Genomic DNA, 20,188 nt, shown 5'->3' with positions numbered 1-20,188 from the left:
TGTGCAGGAAAAATGCAGCCTGTTCTACTTTTTTTTTCTGCATCTGGAACGCACGTGAACTGCAAGCACTGATGTGAACTATAACATTGACAACCAGATCACCTACTTTTTGTGCGTTTTGGATGCAGAAAAAAAAAAACACACTGAAACACGTAGTGTGAACTGGCCCTTAGATGTGATTTCCAGTAGGTAGTATCTCACCAAAAATGACATTTTTGTTGCAGGGGATGCCAAAAATCTGACTTGTATTTTAAGCCGGCCATACACGGGACAAATTCCGAAAGAATTTTCTTTCGAAAATCTTTTCTAAGAATTTTCGTTTGAATTTCTCACCATTAGTGGGCCACAGCAACAACCGATTTTCGAGCCCCAAATCTAATTTGAGTGATTGGGCATGTTGGAACCTTTTTGAAAAATAAACTAATTTTTAATCAATGGTGCTGCGACCTGGAAAGAAAAGAACATTTTTTCCCAAGAAAATTCTTTTCTGTAGCAACATGAGGTGAAATGAAAGGCTTGGTTGGTCGAATTTGGAAATCAATGGTGGCACCATTGGATTACAAAACGCATTACCTTTTCAATTTTCTAAAGAAAATTCAGAATTTGACCCATGTATGGCCTGCAGACTTCTGCAAAAATCAGTAAGCCAATCACACAAGCAGGAAAAGACGTTTTCAGAGGGCGTTCTGTGCACATTCTGTGTACAGAACACCTCCAGGTAGCCATATTGCATTGAATTTAACAGAATTATAATGCAATTATAATATGAATTTAGTTGCAATTGTAAACGATATATTTATTTTTTATTTGCCTTTGTTTTCCCAAAAAAAAGTTGGAGTTGTCCTTTAAGCGTTTTTTTTTTTTTTAAAGGAGTGTAAATACCTAACTTTGACTTGGTGTCCGTTCCTTGTAGTCTATACAGCAGAGCTCAGACTGGATTGAAGAAGAGGTAGCATTAAGAGCTAAATCAGTTGTGCTGCAGTGCTCATGCGCAAACAAAGAGCAAGCTTCAAGAAGGAGAGAGCAGAGTGATAGAGCAATGAGCTCATCAGTCTGATGATTTTTCTTCACTGTCCATTTATAGGTTGGGGGCAGGGACCAGACTTAAAAAAAAAAAAAAAAAAAAAAAAATTTTATTGGACCCCATGAGGTTGATGCCATAATAGGCTAAAGTGCTCCATATATTGTCACATTATGGGGGACTTACTTATCAAACGAAGCCCTCCAAAATGCATTGTCAACACTCCCATTGGTCCTGGGCCTTTCCATATTTGTCTAGTTTTCCATCCAGGTTCGCTCTGTTTGGCCACTTGAATGGCTGGGCTGCAATGATGTCACTCCTGCGTATGCACGCCGCGGGAATCACTTCATCAAATAAATGGTTAGCACGTCCGCCTGGCAGTACCAGGGTTGTTGGTTCGAATCCCAGCCACGGCACCTCCTGCCTGGAGTTTGCATGTTCTCCCTATGCCTGTGTGGGTTTCCTCCGGGTACTCCGGTTTCCTCCAACACTCCAAAGACATGCTGGTAGGTTAATTGGCTCCTGTCTAAATTGGCCATATTACATGAATGTGAGTTAGGGACCTTAGATTGTACGCCCCTTGAGGGTTAGGGACTGATGTGAATGTACAATATATATGTAAATCGCTGCGTAAATTGATAGCGCTATATAAGTACCTGAAATAAATAAAATAAATAAAACCATGGCATACAGCGGTGCTGTAACTGTGCTCTGAACTGCACATGTACAACTCAGTGTACATTATCACTGACAGGCTAAGAGAAGCACTGATGACAGAAGAGAACACTAGGGTCACTTCTGTTATAAAAACTCTATCAGCGATTCTTCAATATTTCAGGCTTCATGAAAACTCCAACTGCAGTAGGGACAGTTGAGCTTTATGTCTGGCTGTTCTGTGCAGCAAAGCTGTATAAATCTTAGAACTGGATGGACAGAAATACAAATGCTTTGGCAGGTAAAAGAGCGCTCTTATGGTGGCCATACATGCTTCAATTTTATTATCCGATTGATGTGTGATTTGATCAAAACAATCAAATAGCCATAACTTCCCTTCTAATACACTTATGCCCCGTACACACGATAAGAAAATCGAATGAAAAATTTTGTGGAACCACTGATCAAACGATTTTGTCTTCGTTGATGAGCAGGATGTTTTAACCGATAACGATACGGTGAACGAAAAAATCCGGTTGAACAACAGTGAAAAACGTTGTCGTTTCACATACGAACTACCGATTTTCTATGCGGTGGTATGACGGTCGTACAAAATAAATCTATCAAGCGCTATCACGCATGAGTGGAAACAGAAGATGACCCGGATGTTTATGTCCAAGGAATCTTCGTAAACACGAACGAAAAATCCAAATGTTAAAAGTAGATTGGCCTAATGAGATAATGAAACCAGAATTCTGCAGATTATATTTTATGTATCAATATTTATGTATATACAGTGGGGCAAAAAGGTATTTAGTCAGCCACCAATTGTGCAAGTTCTCCCACTTAAAAAGATGAGAGAGGCCTGTAATTGGCATCATAGGTAGACCTCAACTATGAGAGACAAAATGAGAAAACAATCCAGACAATCACATTGGCTGATTTGGAAAGAATTTATTTGCAAATTATGGTGGAAAATAAGTATTTGGTCACCTACAAACAAGCAAGATTTCTATCTCTCACAGATCTGGACCTTCTTTAAGAGGCTCCTATGTCCTGCACTCATTACCTGTATCAATGGCACCTGTTTGAACTTGTTATCAGTATAAAAGACACCTGTCCACAACCTCAAACAGTCACACTCCAAACTCCACTATGGTGAAGACCAAAGAGCTGTCGAAGGACACCAGAAACAAAATTGTAGACCTGCACCAGGCTGGGAAGACTGAATCTGCAATAGGCAAGCAGCTTGGTGTGAACAAATCAACTGTGGGAGCAATAATTAGAAAATGGAAGACATACAAGACCACTGATAATCACCCTCGATCTGGGGCTCCACGCAAGATCTCACCCCGTGGGGTCAAAAAGATCACAAGAACGGTAAGCAAAAATCCCAGGACCACACGGGGTTCCTAGTGAATGACCTGCAGAGAGCTGGGACCAATGTAACAAAGGCTACCATCAATAACACACTACGCCGCCAGGGACTCAGATCCTGCAGTACCAGACGTCTTCCCCTGCTTAAGCCAGTACATGTCCGGGCCCGTCTGAAGTTTGCTAGAGAGCATTTGGATGATCCAGAAGAGGATTGGGAGAATGTCATATGGTCAGATGAAACCAAAATAGAACTGTTTGGTAGAAACACAACTCGTCGTGTTTGGAGGAGAGAGAATGCTGAGTTGCATCCAAAGAACACCATACCTACTGTGAAGCATGGGGGTGGCAACATCATGCTTTGGGCTGTTTCTCCGCAAAGGGACCGGGACGACTGATCCATGTACAGGACAGAATGAATGGGGCCATGTATCGTGAGATTTTGAGTGCAAACCTCCTTCCATCAAGAAGGGCATTGATGATGAAACGTGGCTAGGTCTTCCAACATGACAATGATCCCAAACATACTGCCCGGGCAACGAAGGAGTGGTTTCGTAAGAAGCATTTCAAGGTCCTGGAGTGGCCTAGCCAGTCTCCAGATCTCAACCCCATAGAAAACCTTTGGAGGGAGTTGAAAGTCTGTGTTGCCCAGCGACAGCCCCAAAACATCACTGCTCTAGAGGAGATCTGCATGGAGGAATGGGCCAACATACCAGCAACAGTGTGTGCCAACCTTGTGAAGACTTACAGGAAACATTTGACCTCTGTCATTGCCAACAAAGGATATATAACAAAGTATTGAGATGAACTTTTGATATTGACCAAATACTTATTTTCCACCATAATTTGCAAATAAATTCTTTCCAAATCAGCCAATGTGATTTTTTTCTAATTTTGTGTCTCATAGTTGAGGTCTACCTATGATGCCAATTACAGGCCTCTCTCATCTTTTTAAGTGGGAGAACTTGCACAATTGGTGGCTGACTAAATACTTTTCTGCCCCACTGTAGGTCATGTAATAAACGATATTATACTCATTGCTGGTAATCGTTGTGTATATCGCTCGTTCTGGCCGGAAGGGGCGTGGCTACAAGGTAACACGCACACCGCATCGCTTCCACTTGTACGGAAGACGTCAAAACTACGTATTGCGCAATGAACCTTTTTTTTTTTAGATTGGTTAATGTGGGCCACGATTTCGACCAACAAACAAACGCCTCTTGGTCGTCAGATGACCGATCGGTCGATTTTCTAATCGTGTATTCCCACCTATAGACTCAATTTCGACCAGATTGCATCAACGAAATTGATCATCCAGGGCAGAAATAGATCAGTTGTTCTACACTGAGATGCTTTGATCATTTGATCATATTTCAATCAACCAATCAGATTAGGAGATGATATGGTGGAAACAGAGATGTGAGCGATAACCTACAGTTGTATGTTCCGATCAAATCTTAGCTGCTGACCAGGGGCGGACTGATAACTCATGGGGCCCCCGAGCAATAGGGGATCATGGGGCCCGTGTCCTTGCCTAAACTCAAAAGCCTATGAAAAAGGTACCAGGGGCATCTCATGGGGCCCCTACTGACCTTGGGCCCTCGGGCAGTGCCCGAGTTTCCAAATAGTCAGTCCGCCCCTGCTGCTGACTGAAATCTACTTCCCTGGTGCTCCATATCGATCAAACAGGTTGTCAACTATGAATCGATTATTTCTATCGGAAGAGATCAATTAGAAAATAAATTGTTGATCGAAGTGTGTATGGCCAACATTATACATATTTGATCTGTGTATTTACCGGTTGGCCTGGAGTTCAGCTTTATCAGATCTGAACATTAATGACTTGCTCTTGGAGTAATGGAAAGGAAAAACAGTTAAGCAATGAAATCACTTTTCCTGTTCAGCGAATAGTAGGCGCTCTATAGGATAAAGGGTAATCGTTCAATTTTAATCAGATCACAGTCCGATGCTGCGTGCTCAGCCAGATTTAATCCCTGGAAACAGATAATCACCGTCCTAAATTCTGTGAGCTTTTCCGTGTATACAGTCTGCTGAATCCCAACTTTACACTGGCACCGAACCTGACCGCAGAATTTGTGTGGTGCTCAGCAGTAGACTCTTCCGTTCCTCTTCTCCGCAGACAATAGAAGCGACAATGTGACTAACTGCTGGCCAACGCCATTTCATTTTAACATTTGTGACACCCGAGGGCCATGGTTATGGATACAATATCTAACATTTCATCTCGAAGGTTGGAGGACACCTAGAAAACTCTGAGCTTTAACTTTCCATGCAAGAAACTAAATGAAATGCATGGTAGAGGGAATCTAAATATCATGACATTTTCAATAAGGCGACCTTTAAACGACAAGCCCGGCTGTCAATATGGCAGATTAATCCACAGTCAGAGTTTGTGTTGTGTTGTGAGATTGCATTTCTGAATGTGACATTATGTGCTTTCAATTCACTGTAATGAGATCCATTTTAAAGGAGGCGCTCATTCACAAATTACCTGGTCAATGTAACATGAACCTGTCATGTTCGAGCAGGAAGATGGATGGAGAAGACAAGCAAAGATAGAGGAGGCAGGAATGTGTGGGAAGCAGGAGCATGAGGAAGCAAGAAACGTGGAAAAGGCAGGATCATGGAAACGGAGAATACATGAAAAAGGCAGAAAATGTAAGAAAAGCAACATTTTGGAGCAGACAGAAATGGAGAGAAAGCAAAAATGTGGAAAGAGCAGAAATGTAGGGAAATCAGAAATATGGGGAATGCAGAATCAAAGAGAAAGCAGAAATATGGGGAGTGCAGAATCAAAGGGAAAGCAGAAATATGGAGGAGGCAGAGACATGGGGAGAAGGCAGGAGCGCGGCGAGGGAAGAGACGCGGAAAAGACAGAAGATGGAAAAGACAGAAGACAGAAATTTAAAAAAAAAAAAAAAAAAAAAAAAAACAGAAATATGATGCAAAGCAGAAAACGTAGGGAAAGCAGAAATATGGGGAAGGCAGAATCAAAGAGAAAAGGCAGAAACGTGGGGAGAAGGCAGAAACGTGGGGAGAAGGCAGAAACGTGGGGAGAAGGCAGAAACGTGGGGAGAAGGCAGAAACATGGGGAGAAGGCAGGAGCACGGGGAAGGAAAAGACAGAAATGTAAGAAAACCAGAAATATGAGGAAGATAGAAACTAAGGACGAAAACATGAAAAAGACACAGGAGAAATGTGGAAAAGGCAAAAAACTAAAAAAGTGCAGGAGTGTGGGGAAGGCAGAAACGAGGGGGGTGAGGCAGAAACGAGGGGGGGAAGGCAGACACGGGAGGGGGGGGGAGGCAGACACGGGAGGGGGGGGGAGGCAGACACGGGGGGGAAAGGCAGACACGGGGGGGAAAGGCAGACACGGGGGGGGGAAGGCAGACACGGGGGGGGGGAAGGCAGACACGGGGGGGGAAGGCAGACACGGGGGGGGGGAAGGCAGACACGGGGGGGGGGGGAAGGCAGACACGGGGGGGGGCAGACACGGGGGGGGCAGACACGGGGGGGGGCAGACACGGGGGGGGGCAGACACGGGGGGGGGCAGACACGGGGGGGGGGGGCAGACATGGGGGGTAAAGGCAGACATGGGAGGGAGGGCAGAAACGGGGGGAGGGAGGGCAGACACTGGGGGGGGGAGGGCAGAAACGGGGGGGGTTGGGGTGAGGCAGCAACGGGAGGAAAAACAGACAGGGGTCAGAAGGATGAGGGAGAGGGGTCAGAAGGACGAGGGAGAGGGGTCAGAGGGACGAGGGAGAGGGGTCAGAGGGACGAGGGAGAGGGGTCAGAGGGACGAGGGAGAGGGGTCAGAGGGACGAGGGAGAGGGGTCAGAGGGATGAGAGAGAGGGGTCAGAGGGATGAGGGAGAGGGGTCAGAAAAACGAGGGAGAGGGGTCAGAAAAACGAGGGAGAGGGGTCAGAAAAACGAGGGACAGGGGTCAGAAAAACGAGGGACAGGGGTCAGAGGTCAGCAGGACAGAGGTCAGAGGTCAGCAGGACTGGGTCGGGGTCCAAATCTCAGCTCCAATTCCCCCTCTTAACCAAAATCTCCTCAATCCCCCTCCTATAGCACATATCCACACCATGCCTCCTACTAGAATTAATCCTCCCCTCTCCTTCAAATAACCTTTTCCATTACAAATAGCCCACCTACCCCTCATCTCCACAAACCTCTCATCCCAACCACAAATGATTGTTAGCTCCCCGTTGTGTTCAAATTTCCCTACCTGTAATTCCCACTCCCTCCTGTCACAATTACACCCCTCCATGAGTAGATGTCACAGGATCGCTAAATCGGATTAATTACCAGACCCCTATGTTCTCCAAGGGTTGCTTATCTCTCGGCAATAGGAAATGTGGGTAGGGGGCCATAAACTGTGTACAGCCCGATGTAAGTATGATCCAGTGACATCTGCTCTATGGAGGAGCAAAGCTATGACAGGAAGGGGGAGAACACATCACAGCCAGCACCTTCGCTTGTCTCTCTCCTCTGTACAGCCCTTTTCGTTTACTGCACTTAGGCTGCGGCTCTGTGCCCAGGAACAGGGAGATGAGCTCAGCGGGGGGGGGGGGGGGTGTACGCAGGGCACCCCAGTACCCCCCAGGATCGGGCCTTGCAGAAACATAGGGAAGGCAGGAACAAAGCATTACATGATCATTCTGGAAGGGTGTTCTGTCCTGCATTCTGTACCAGTAAAAGGTTGAACCTTGACAAACTTCCCATGCCTCATGATGATCTCAATGTCCAGGAGGTAGAAAGCCACAGGGCCTACAGCCCACTCCCGATCTGAAAGCCTGTATTAGGCATTTAGAGCTCCGTGTGTTTTGGAGGTCCTGGATGATCTAGAACATAATTTATGGGATGTGTGAGCCTCTCCGGTTACCTGCACTGTGACATTTTAGTCAACTCCTTTTTAGACGTGTCAAGGTGACTTTAATGGCAGATCCACAAAGCGGATCACAAATTCCAATTCTGTTTTCTCTGCTGAGCCAGAAAACTTGCTGAATTAGGCTGGCCATACATTATACAATTATCTGCAGATTTTTGGTTTAGATTTACCAAAAACCATATAATAGGAGGACAAACCTAAACAACACTTTCAGTTGTATCCAATTAGGCAGGCCCTTGCACTACATAGTTGAAGGTAAATCTAAAGGAAATTGGGCAGAAAATCTGCAGATAATTGTATAATGTATGGCCAGCCTTACTGTCTGAGCAGATCAGTGTATCGCTATAATCAGGTGTTGGTTCCTTCACTTTAATTAGTAAATGTCATTCAACAATGTTTTGCAATCTTACCGTGCTTCAGTTGTATGGAGGATGGTGGGGCAGCTTCTAGTTTTTCTGTAAAAGAAAACAGAACAAGATATGATTTACAATGAAGGCGGCATACATAATGGAACGCTGCAATAAACAGTGGTGAGCTGGCAGGAGCGGGCACATTAATTAGAAGGCTGTCTGTTGGTGTGTAGATACGGCCCATGGGTAGAGGTCCCAATGAGCCTCACAGGGTAATCACATTCTCTATGCACTTCTCTGTACCGAGACTGAAAACATTCATTGTTTACGCCACCAGCTCCTGTTTAAAAGGACTCTATAAACTATTCAAAGGGATTATTCTTTTATAGGTCTTAAAATTTCCCAATTCACATTCAGAATATGAAGAGCAAATAAATACCTAGAGGTTCAATAAGGGCTCATGTACACTGCAGCTAACTCACGTTTAGGAGCTGTTCAGCGTTTTTTCAGCAGCCCCTGAACTCTCCCTAATGTTTTCCTCTATGTCCATGTACTCATCTTTGTTTACAGTCGTTTACAGGCATTTGAGTTTACAGTGGTTTTTTTTTTAACCACTTGCCGCCCTGCCACTGTAGAAATACGGCGGCAGGGCGGCACGGGCAGGCAAAACCACATTTTAAAATGTGTGTTTTGTAAACAGGTAGGGGGCGCGCGCGATCACAGCCGCCGATCACAGCCGCGGGTGTCAGTCGCCGGGTCACAGCCGGTCCTTACCGGCTATCTCCTGGCGATCGGCGGCAATCAGTGACAGAGAGCACAGCTGCAGTAGCTGTGCTTTCTGTGCCTTCCCTGACAGCTCGAGAACAAGCTGATCGAGACAGAAGAGTTTCTCTCTGGATCAGCCTGTCCCCGTCCAGCACACACCCCCGCCCTCTAGTAAAACACTCCCCCTCACACAGATAACCCTTCCCTGCAAAATAAACTTAACCCCTTCCTCCCCAGTGCCATTAGTACAGTGTGTGTGTTTTTTTTTTTTGTTTTGCACTGATCACTGTATTGGTGTCACTGGGGATGTCAGTGACCCCAAATCAGTACCCCCCCAGTGTCAGAATGTCCGCCGCAGTCCCGCCATAAGTCCCTGATCACCGCCATAAGTCGCTGATCGCCGCCATTATTAGTATAAAAAAAACCGAAAAAGCCTAGTATCTTTCCCGCCATTTGTAAACGCTATAACTTTCACGTAAACCAATTAATTTACACATATTGGTTTTTTTTTTTTAGCAAAGACATGTCGCAGAATGCATTTTGGCAGAAATTTATGACTAAATTTGATTTTTAAATTTTTTTTTACTGGACATGTTTTATAGCAAGAAGTCCAAAATATTGTTTTTTTTCCTCAAAATTGTCAGCCTTTTTTTTATAGCGCAAAAAATAAAAACCGCACAGGCGATCAAATACCACCAAAAGAAAGCTCAATTTGTGGGGAAAAAAAGGATGTAAATTTCATTTATGTACCGTATTGCATGACCGCGCAATTGTCCGTTAAACTAGCGCAGCGCTGTATAGCAGAAAAATGGAGTCAATTGCAGTATCTATACCATAGTTTGTAGACTCTATAACTTCCACACAAAGCAATCAATATACACTTATTGGGATTTTTTTTACCAAAAAACATGTAGCAGAATACATTTTGGCCTAAATTTATAACTAACTTTGAGTTTACTATATATTTTTTATAGCCAAAAGTAAAAAATATTGTTTTTCTTCAAAATTTTTGGCCTTTTTTTGTTTATAGCGTGAAAAATAAAAAGTGCACAGGTGATCAAATACCACCGAAGGTACTCAGATGGACAAAACACTGAGCACAGGATGTTCCTACCAAGCTTGTCACACATTGTAATGACCAATAGAAGACTCAGTACACTGTATTGTCGGGGTTCTCAGCTACATTTAGAGGACTGGTCACTTCCCAGCTTGAGGTCAGAATACAGAAACACTTTTCGCAGTTCAGTATCCCTGCCGGTAATGTGACAAGTCGCACTGACCAGCTTCCATAGAAATAAAATGCTGACAATGTGATTTTCCAAACGCAAAAATGAAAAAAAGATGGGAAGCAGAAACAGCAATTCTGAAGTAGCACATTCAACAGACAAAAACATCATTAAAAACTACTGAACCAATATAAAGCTTGCTAAAAAAAGAAGTGCCCGACCATGGCACCCAATCACATTATTCCTCTCATTGCTTACATTTATTTATTACACACATTCACACCAAATTAAACAATAAAAGATAAAAATTCCCAGCTCAAACTTACCAGTTGAGCTATGACCCAGATTTTAGTTGTGCCCCCCCAAGCTATCTGTGCAGAGAAGAGGAGCTCTACTGACCCAGGATGTATGCAGTGCAGGGATGGGAGAAAGAGCTCTGCAGAATAGCCTGCCAGAAGTGACCCCTGTCCTCTGCCCCGCTAACGGTGACCCCCGTCCTCTGCCCCGCTAACGGTGACCCCCGTCCTCTGCCCCGCCAGCGGTGACCCCCCGTCCTCTGCCCCGCCAGCGGTGACCCCCCCGTCATCTGCCCCGCCAGCGGTGACCCCCCGTCATCTGCCCCGCCAGCGGTGACCCCCCGTCATCTGCCCCGCCAGCGGTGACCCCCCGTCATCTGCCCCGTCAGCAGTGACCCCCCGTCCTCTGCCCCGTCAGCAGTGACCCCCCGTCCTCTGCCCCGTCAGCAGTGACCCCCCGTCCTCTGCCCCGTCAGCAGTGACCCCCCGTCCTCTGCCCCGTCAGCAGTGACCCCCCGTCCTCTGCCCCGTCAGCAGTGACCCCCCGTCCTCTGCCCCGTCAGCAGTGACCCCCCGTCCTCTGCCCCGTCAGCAGTGACCCCCCGTCCTCTGCCCCGTCAGCAGTGACCCCCCGTCCTCTGCCCCGTCAGCAGTGACCCCCCGTCCTCTGCCCCGTCAGCAGTGACCCCCCGTCCTTTGCCCCGTCAGCAGTGACCCCCCGTCCTCTGCCCCGTCAGCAGTGACCCCCTGTCCTCTGCCCCGTCAGCAGTGACCCCCTGTCCTCTGCCCCGTCAGCAGTGACCCCCCGTCCTCTGCCCCGTCAGCAGTGACCCCCCGTCCTCTGCCCCGTCAGCAGTGACCCCCCGTCCTCTGCCCCGTCAGCAGTGACCCCCCGTCCTCTGCCCCGTCAGCAGTGACCCCCTGTCCTCTGCCCTGTCAGCAGTGACCCCCTGTCCTCTGCCCCGTCAGCAGTGACCCCCTGTCCTCTGCCCCGTCAGCAGTGACCCCCTGTCCTCTGCCCCGTCAGTTACCATCATTCAGAAGTGTCCCGTGTACATGGGGCCTAAGATTGGTAGATCCAAACACATTGACTGCTGAAGTTACATGTACCGTTATGTGAAAGCCAATATTTGTTTTTCTGTCTCCCTATTGGTCAATAAGGTCACCGATCCTAATAAAGGACTTGTAGGGAGGTAGTACAGGTGGCAGTCAAGAACAGTGCTTACAGGGAACTTGTAGATAACTTTAACTTCCTATAATTCTCACCTGTTAATTGGTGTGTGATTCTCACCAAAGATAACCTTTGCATCGTATGTTTGTTCTGAACTGTCCAGATATTTGTAACAGGTTGACTTTAAGGCTCCATGTACACTGCAGCTGATAAACTCACGTTTAGGAGCTTTTCTGTGTTTTTTTCAGCAGCCCCTGAACTCTCCCTAATGTTCTCCTATGTGTCCATGTACACAGAGTCGTTTACAGGCAGTTGAGTTTACAGTCGTTTTTTTGAACGCACCAAACTTGCATTCAGGAGTAAATTTAATCAGCGTTTCAAATGTCAAACGCTTTTAGACGTGTGTAAACGCGGCTGACCGTGTTTATAAGCGTTTTGAATTTTTTTTTAACTCTTCCATTTCCAGATGCCGTCCAGAGCCTTTTTTCCATCATGAAAAATGTATGCAAAGCGGTTTCCTGGTACTCAAATGGACCTGGTACACCATACTGTGAGGTTTCGCATGAAAGAAAATATGTTAGACACCGCTGCAATAATTTCTGCACAGAAATGAGCTGGAACACATCCAAACACCACAAAAAAAGCAGCTTGCTCTGGGGGCACAAAGCAGGTGGGAGAGGCCACGAGCACCAGCGAGGAACCTGAGAAAAGGAGAATCAGGGTTGCTCTGTGCAAAACCATTACACAGAGCAGGTATGTACAGTATTATTATTATACAGTATTTATAAAGCGCCAACAGTTTGCTCAGCGCTGTACATTACAATGGGAGACAGTACATGAGACAGAACAATAACAATACAGTGCGATACATGAGGAGTTCGAGGGCCCTGCTCCTTGGAGCTTACAATCTAGGAGGGAGAGGATAGTGGTACGGGAGGAAAAGCTGTGGGGGATGGAGTGGTAGGAAGAGTGGAGGAGGTCGGCAATTAGCAGGGGGTGGGGTAGGCTTCCCTGAAGAGGTGGGTTTTCAGGGTGCGCCTAAAGGAGAGGAGAGTAGGTGATAATCTGATGGATTGGGGTAGGGAGTTCTAGAGGATGGGTGATACCCTGGAGAAGTCCTGGAGGCAGGCATGGGAGAAGGAGATCAGGGAACTAGAGAGAAGGAGGTCTTGTGAAGAGCGAAGAGTGCATTTTGGGTGGTATTTGGATATCAGGTCGGTGATGTAGTTTGGGGCAGAATTATGGACAGCTTTGTACGTCAGTGTTAGGATTTTGAATTTGATCTGTTGGGCAATCAGAAGCCAGTGGAGGGATTGGCAGAGGGGGGTGACGGAAATGGAGCGGTTGGTAAGGTGGATGAGTCTGGCCGCCGTATTCAGGATCGACTGCATGACAGGTATGTTATTTTTTGGTTTTTCAATTTGAACCTTTACTTTATCATTTACCTAAAAAAAAAAAAACATTTTTCGTCTCCACCATAATAATGTACAAGACCACTACACACCCCCTTTAAGAAAACAACCAGGAGCAGCAAATGAGATTGTCATTAACATTTCACAAATATCAACGAGTTGGCAATGCAGAGTGACGCGTTTCAGGTTTGCACCTTGTCCTCAGTCATAGCCGGTATTGCCTCTAAAATCATCATCATGACATATACTGTATGTGTTCATTCAGACTCTCCCACGAGGTATACAGCTCACAGCAATGATAGATTTACTGAATTGCTATTTTCAAAATTACATACATATTGGTAGGTTTATCTTTTGGCAGTTCATTATGTGACAGATGGTGCATTCAGCATGTTTGCTGAATGACTGAGGTGAGAAAAACAACGACATGATAGGCCATCAAAAACAAATGTCTCTTCCTTTCCATGGAAGACTACTAACAGAGCTCTGCTCATTGATTTGTACTGAGATGAGAGGATGAGAAATGCACAATGGTTAGCAGGACGCAGAGCCTGGATCTTGATATGTATCAGAGCTACAAACAGGAACAAGCTTTGTACAACAGGAAAATGGACAGTGCAACATGGAACAGCTGATTGTCTCATGCAGGGCTCGACAAATCCCAGGCGCCAGGCGACTAGAAATTGCATCCTGGCCCCTGGGTTTACACGTGTACTGAAATCACAATGTCATTCCGGTTTCTGTGCAATTTCAGTACAGGTGCGATTTTGCCAACTCTCGCCCTCTCCACAACTGTGTCCCGTTGACTTCAATGCAGTCGCCTCACGTTGATTTCAATGGAAAAACTCCTGTCAATAGCAATCCTATGTGAACACTCATCTCTGCAGTGGATCTCCAAGTGGATCATCTTATATCATTTACGAACTGTTTATTCATGCGTTTATATATTTTATGGGACATTTTATTATTCATTTATACTTCTTACATTTACTGCTAATACTCAGCGCTGCACTTTTTTTTATTTATTACCTTATGAGGTTTGCTGCGATTACCTTGAGTGCATTGGCTGCTGATTTTAGAGCGCTCACTTTTCATGTATTTCTCCGCATGACACTGTACTCTATCACTTGCGAGTCTGGAATGCAACACCACAAACTCGCACAGGACCCTTTTCACTTAAAATGCAATGCGTGTGGATCGCATCTGTGTGAACCACCTTAATAGGAACACAAAGTATCTAGCCTGTCATGTCAATCTGTGAGTTTGAAAACGAATCCAGAATGGCATATGTGTGAACCAGGGCTGCTCCATTCACACCTGGGCATTTTGGGATCACCGCAGAATAGCTGTGATCGCAAAACGCAGGTTCAGGTGCCATTATTTTCATTGCCACCTACAACGTAGTATGGTTTTGCCATGATTGTCACCCAAAAGTTACTTTGCTTCAGGAGCAAAAAAAAAAAACCTGGATCTGAACTTTTCTAGTTGGCTCCTAGATTCAGAGCCGATTTGTCAAGCCGTGGTCTCATGCATTCTTTCAGGGCGCTTTCAGACTTCTTTACTAAAAACTGCAGCTGATAAAGACCCGGGGTTTTTAAAATGCCTAAAACAGAAGCTTAGGAAAAGAAAACCAGAAATACGATTTCCTTGGAAACTTAACACCCCCGTCCGACTTTGAAATCGTGCGACTGCCATTGAAGTCGCACGATTTTGAAGTCAGATGTCATTTATTATTATTATTATACAGGATTTATATAGCACCAACAGTTTGCTCAGCACTTTACAATATAATTTTGACTGAGAGTTGCGACATGCAGGATATCTGCGGCTTGCAAGACACAGACGTCTATGCAAGTCGCACCTGAAGTACTGCATACACTACTTTAGAAATCGGTGTGGCTCCTACCAAGTCGGAATCGCACCGATATGACCACTTCAACTGCGGACAATAGGGTGCGAATTGCCATGCGATTTAAAACTCACATGGCAAATGTCATGGCAAGTCGCACCCAGTGTGACCGGGGTGTAAATCCCCACTCAGGGCAAAAAATTACCCCATCTCTACCCTTTATCATCCCCCCACTCTAACTAACCCACCATGCCATGTGTTTACTTTCTTACCTGGTGAAGCAAATTATACTCCCCGGAGAACGCTTGCTGCGCCTACCACACCTAAATATGTTTGCAAAATGTGGCTTTAGGTGTCTTTTAATAACTAGCCTTTACCCCATTCATGACCAGGCCATCTTTTGCTATTCAGCAAACTTTCCCTAGGAATTGCACAGTCATGCAACACTGGACCCAAATAACATTTATACAATTGTTTTCAAACAAATAGAGCTTTCTTCAGGTGGCATTTGATCACCACATTTTTTTTATTATAGAAATTAAAAAAAGACTGAAAATTCTGGAAATTTTTATTTTCTTTTTTCTGTTATAAAACATCCATTAAAGAAATTCAAAAAAATCAAATTTCTTCATAAATTTAGGACAAAATGTATTCTGTTGCATGTCTGACAAAAAAAAATCCATTAAGTGTGTATTAATTGGTTTGTGCGACAGTTATACTGTAGTGTCTGCAAACTATGGTATATACTGGAATTTACGCAGCTAGAGATGCTATACTGGTAATGGCGTATGATCAGTGACTTATAGTGTGACGGTGATAGTGTGACGGGCAATCTGGCGCTAACAGACACTAGCTTGGAGGGACACTAACTGACACTGATGTCTCTAGTAACACTAAGGCTAGGTTCACACCTATGCAGTTTGATTCCCTTCAGCAGTGCATTTTTGACACATTTATTGATGCGTTTTGCATTCTTATTGGGGGGGGGGGGGGGGTTTGGCCAACTTGTTGGGCAGATTAAAACCGTAAAATGCGTCTACACTACATGTGTTTCTGCAGGATTTCCATTGAAGTCTATTGAACCAAAACACATTGTTTTGCGTTCAAATAAGTCCCTGACCCTTTCCACATATCGCACCGGTTGATAAACGCGGAGATGTGAACTTCACCCATAGGAAATCATGGTAAATGGACTGTAGTGTGTTTGTGCATACCGCAAACCGCTTAGGTGTGAACCTAGCCTTATACAGTAATCAGTGCTAATACTGTGCACTGTACTAAACAAACTGGCTGGAAAGGGGTTAACATCAAGAAGCAATCAAGGGGTCAACTGTGTGCCTGACAAGTGTAATGTGTGCTGCTTTTACTTACAGATCTGGCTTTTTTCCCCCTGCTTTTCAGGAAAAAGAAAAAGCCAGATGGCTGTTTTTCCATACACAGAGTTCTGTGTGTTTGTAAACACAAAATTCTATGCTGTGATTGGACACAGCACCAGTCTGAAAGCAGGTTTCAGCCAAAATCATTGGCTGAAACCTGCTGATAAACTCGTGCTGTGTCCAATCACAGCACGAGTTAGCAGGGAAAACACGCATGCAAACCCAGAAGACAGACGACAAGGAATATTTAACTACTTCCCGCCCGGCCTATAGTAAAATGGCGGCTGGGCGAGCCTCTCATCCCTCCGGGAGGGTGTCATATGCCGTCCTTCCCGGATCGCGCCCTGCGCGGGCGTCATATGACGTCCTTCCCAGATCGCGCCCTGTGCGGGCGTCATAAGACGTCCTTCCCGGATCGCGCTGTGGCGAGATCTGTCACTGGCTGTGTACCTTGGACACAGCCAATGACAGATCTGTGTACCGACCCTGTTACCAGTAGCATGTGACCTGGTGTAACCAATCAATGATCACTTCCCCAAAGCAGTACAATGTTACTATGATGACATTATAGTACTTTGGTCATAGTGTAATATGAAAAAAAAATAAAAAAAAAAGAAAAAAATTTAATAAAAAAAAAAATTTAAAAAAAAATATTTTATTTTTTTTTTTGTACTGTCAACAGGCAGTGTCCCTGATCACTGCCACACCAGTTATGGGACGACGCTGTACTGCACTGATGACAGTATGTAGAAAAAAAAATTGTGAAAATAATTTTTTTAATTTCTTAGTTTTCCTAAAAATGACAAAACAATTATAACTTCAAAAAACTCTCCATGCTTCTAATGAAATATGTCGGACTGTCTACTTTGCAAAAAAGGGGTCATTTGGGGGATATCTGTACTGTTCTGAAAATTTTGGGCCACGGGATTGGTCAATTTTCAGATATATCCCATAGTTTGTGAACTCTATAACTTTCCTACAAACTAAATAATAAATATTGATTTGGGTTATTTTCACCAAAGACATGTAGCAGAATACATCTTGGCCTAAATTTCTGAAGAACAATTATTTATTTGCAAACTTATAAAAGAAACAAAGAAAATTGTGTTTTTGTCCTTTTTGGTTAATTTAGCAAAAAATAAAAACCCCAGTAGTGATTAATTACCACCAAAAGAAAGCTCTAATGTGTGAACAAAATGATAAAATTTTAGTTTGGGCACAGTGCTGCATGACCGCTCAATTGTCATTCAAAGTATGAGCGCTGAAACCTGAAAATTGGCCTGGGCAGGAAGAGGTAAAAGTGCCCGGTATTGAAGTGCTGAAAGCGGAGTTCCACCCAAAAGGGGAAGTTCCGCTTTAAAGATTGGTCCCCCGCTACCCATTAAGGATTGGCACCTTTGGGGAGGGGGGGGGGGTACCCGAATTTGACAGGTACCCGCTCCCACTTCCGCTGCGATCGCCTAGGTGATCGGAAACGGAAGTTGTCCTCCAACCCTCCCTCCCCGAAGCCTTGTGGGACACGTGACAGGTCTCAGAAGACTACGGGGCCATTCAGGAAGCGCAGCCCTACTCGTGCATGCGCAGTGGGCACCCGACTATGAAGCCACAAGCTGTCACAGCCGGGTGCCCACACTGAAGATGGAATACAGGACGGTCGGTGAAACGGGCTGCGACAGGACTAATGCGGGATCAAGGAACAGGTGAGTGGCTGTTTTTTTAAAAGTCAGCAGCAACAGTTTTTGTAGCTGCTGACTTTTGTTCTTTTTTGTGTTTTTTTTTTTTACAGAGTGAGTGGAGCTCCACTTTAAGTTGCAGAGCCGGCCCGCAGTACATTTACTTTGAGCGGGCAGCAAGTGGTTAAGCAGTTTTTGTTCCTGCCAGGAGAAGAGGCTTTAGGAGGAGCTGGGCAAACACCCCGCATGCATGGGGCCCCGATCCCTCTGCTTAATGAGCATTTAACCCTTCTAGTGTGGAGGGCCCCACTGCAAGAACATTCTTGTCTGGTGCCAAGACTTGGGATTGAGCCTGGAAATAAATATCAGCGTAATTAGAAGACTCAGTACACTGTATTGTCGGGGTTCTCAGCTACATTTAGAGGACTGGTCACTTCCCAGCTTGAGGTCAGAATACAGAAACACTTTTCGCAGTTCAGTATCCCTGCCGGTAATGTGACAAGTCGCACTGACCAGCTTCCATAGAAATAAAATGCTGACAATGTGATTTTCCAAATGCAAAAATGAAAAAAAGATGGGAAGCAGAAACAGTAATTCTGAAGTAGCACATTCAACAGACAAAAACATCATTAAAAACGACTGAACCAATATAAAGCCTGCTAAAAAAAAGAAGTGCCCGACCATGGCACCCAATCACATTATTCCTCCATTTATTTATTACACACATTCACACCAAATTAAACAATAAAAGATAAAAATTCCCAGCTCAAACTTACCAGTTGAGCTATGACCCAGATTTCAGTTGTGCCCCCCCCAAGCTATCTGTGCAGAGAAGAGGAGCTCTACTGACTGTACCCAGGATGTATGCAGAGCAGGGATGGGAGAAGGAGCTCTATTGAATAGCCTGCCAGCGGTGACCCCCTGTCCTCTGCCCCGCCTGCCGTGACCCCCCGTCCTCTGCCCTGCCTGCCGTGACCGCCCGTCCTCTGCCCCGCCTGCCGTGACCGCCCGTCCTCTGCCCCGCCTGCCGTGACCCCCCCGTCCTCTGCCCCGCCGGCAGTGACCCCCCGTCCTCTGCCCCGCCGGCAGTGACCCCCCGTCCTCTGCCCCGCCGGCAGTGACCCCCCGTCCTCTGCCCCGCCGGCAGTGACCCCCCGTCCTCTGCCCCGCCGGCAGTGACCCCCCGTCCTCTGCACCGCCAGCAGTGACCCCCCGTCCTCTGACCCGCCAGCAGTGACCCCCCGTCCTCTGACCCGCCAGCAGTGACCCCCCGTCCTCTGACCCGCCAGCAGTGACCCCCCGTCCTCTGCCCCGCCAGCAGTGACACCCGTCCTCTGCCCCGCCAGCAGTGACACCCGTCCTCTGCCCCGCCAGCAGTGACACCCGTCCTCTGCCCCGCCAACAGTGAACCCTGTCCTCTGCCCCGCCAACAGTGAACCCTGTCCTCTGCCCCGCCAACAGTGAACCCTGTCCTCTGCCCCGCCAACAGTGAACCCTGTCTTCTGCCCCGCCAGCAGCGATTCCTGTCCCCTGCCCTGCCAGTTGTGACCCCTGTGCAATGCCCTGCTGACCCCTGTATAGGGGTCTTGAAAAATGTTTTACGCTTTTATAATATATATATTTATGGTTTTCGACCATAAATGGGTCGAAAACCAGCTGTTTTTAAAAAAAAAAAAAAAAACAAAAAAAAAACACAGTCGTTCAATAGCCCTACATTACCACCAACGGTAAAAAAAAAAAGAAATCGGCCGATTTTCGTCCCGTCTACGGCTGGCATTTAATTACGTCTGTCCCTGCAGAGAACTCTGTTATTATATTTGCTATTAAAAAGTCTTGCGGTTGCAACATTGTATCTATTTGTATCCATTTCGGATACAGATGTTTTTATTCGGATACAAATAGATACATTGTTGCAACCGCAATACTTTTTCATGTCAAATAATAATAGCGAACTGGAATTCTTTTTCTTCTTCTTGCAGGTCACAGCTCATGTGCAGATTTTTTATCGGTAAAAAGATCGGCCGATTCACCCATCATTGCTGCCAAAATCGGGCGATCGGCAAAATCGTCCGATTTTTTTCCAACTTTACCGATAAAAAAAAATG

General features: G+C 45.7%; 1 protein-coding gene across 2 annotated transcripts in view; it reads right to left on the bottom strand.

Annotated features, from left to right (window-relative positions):
* TMEM65 (transmembrane protein 65) overlaps positions 1-20,188 on the bottom strand; it is a 207,346-nt gene that overhangs the window by 76,546 nt on the left and 110,612 nt on the right. For both annotated transcript variants that reach the window (XM_089677522.1, XM_089677523.1), the window contains one exon: positions 8,376-8,420. In XM_089677522.1, the coding sequence (XP_089533648.1) occupies positions 8,376-8,420 (45 nt within the window). The remainder of the gene's footprint in view (positions 1-8,375; positions 8,421-20,188) is intronic.

This window comes from Staurois parvus, unplaced genomic scaffold (genome assembly GCF_062004578.1).
Source record: "Staurois parvus isolate SC_StPar_1 unplaced genomic scaffold, SC_StPar_1.0 ptg000187l, whole genome shotgun sequence".
Taxonomy (NCBI): Eukaryota; Metazoa; Chordata; class Amphibia; order Anura; family Ranidae; genus Staurois; species Staurois parvus.
This window is presented reverse-complemented; position numbering and strand designations above follow the sequence as displayed.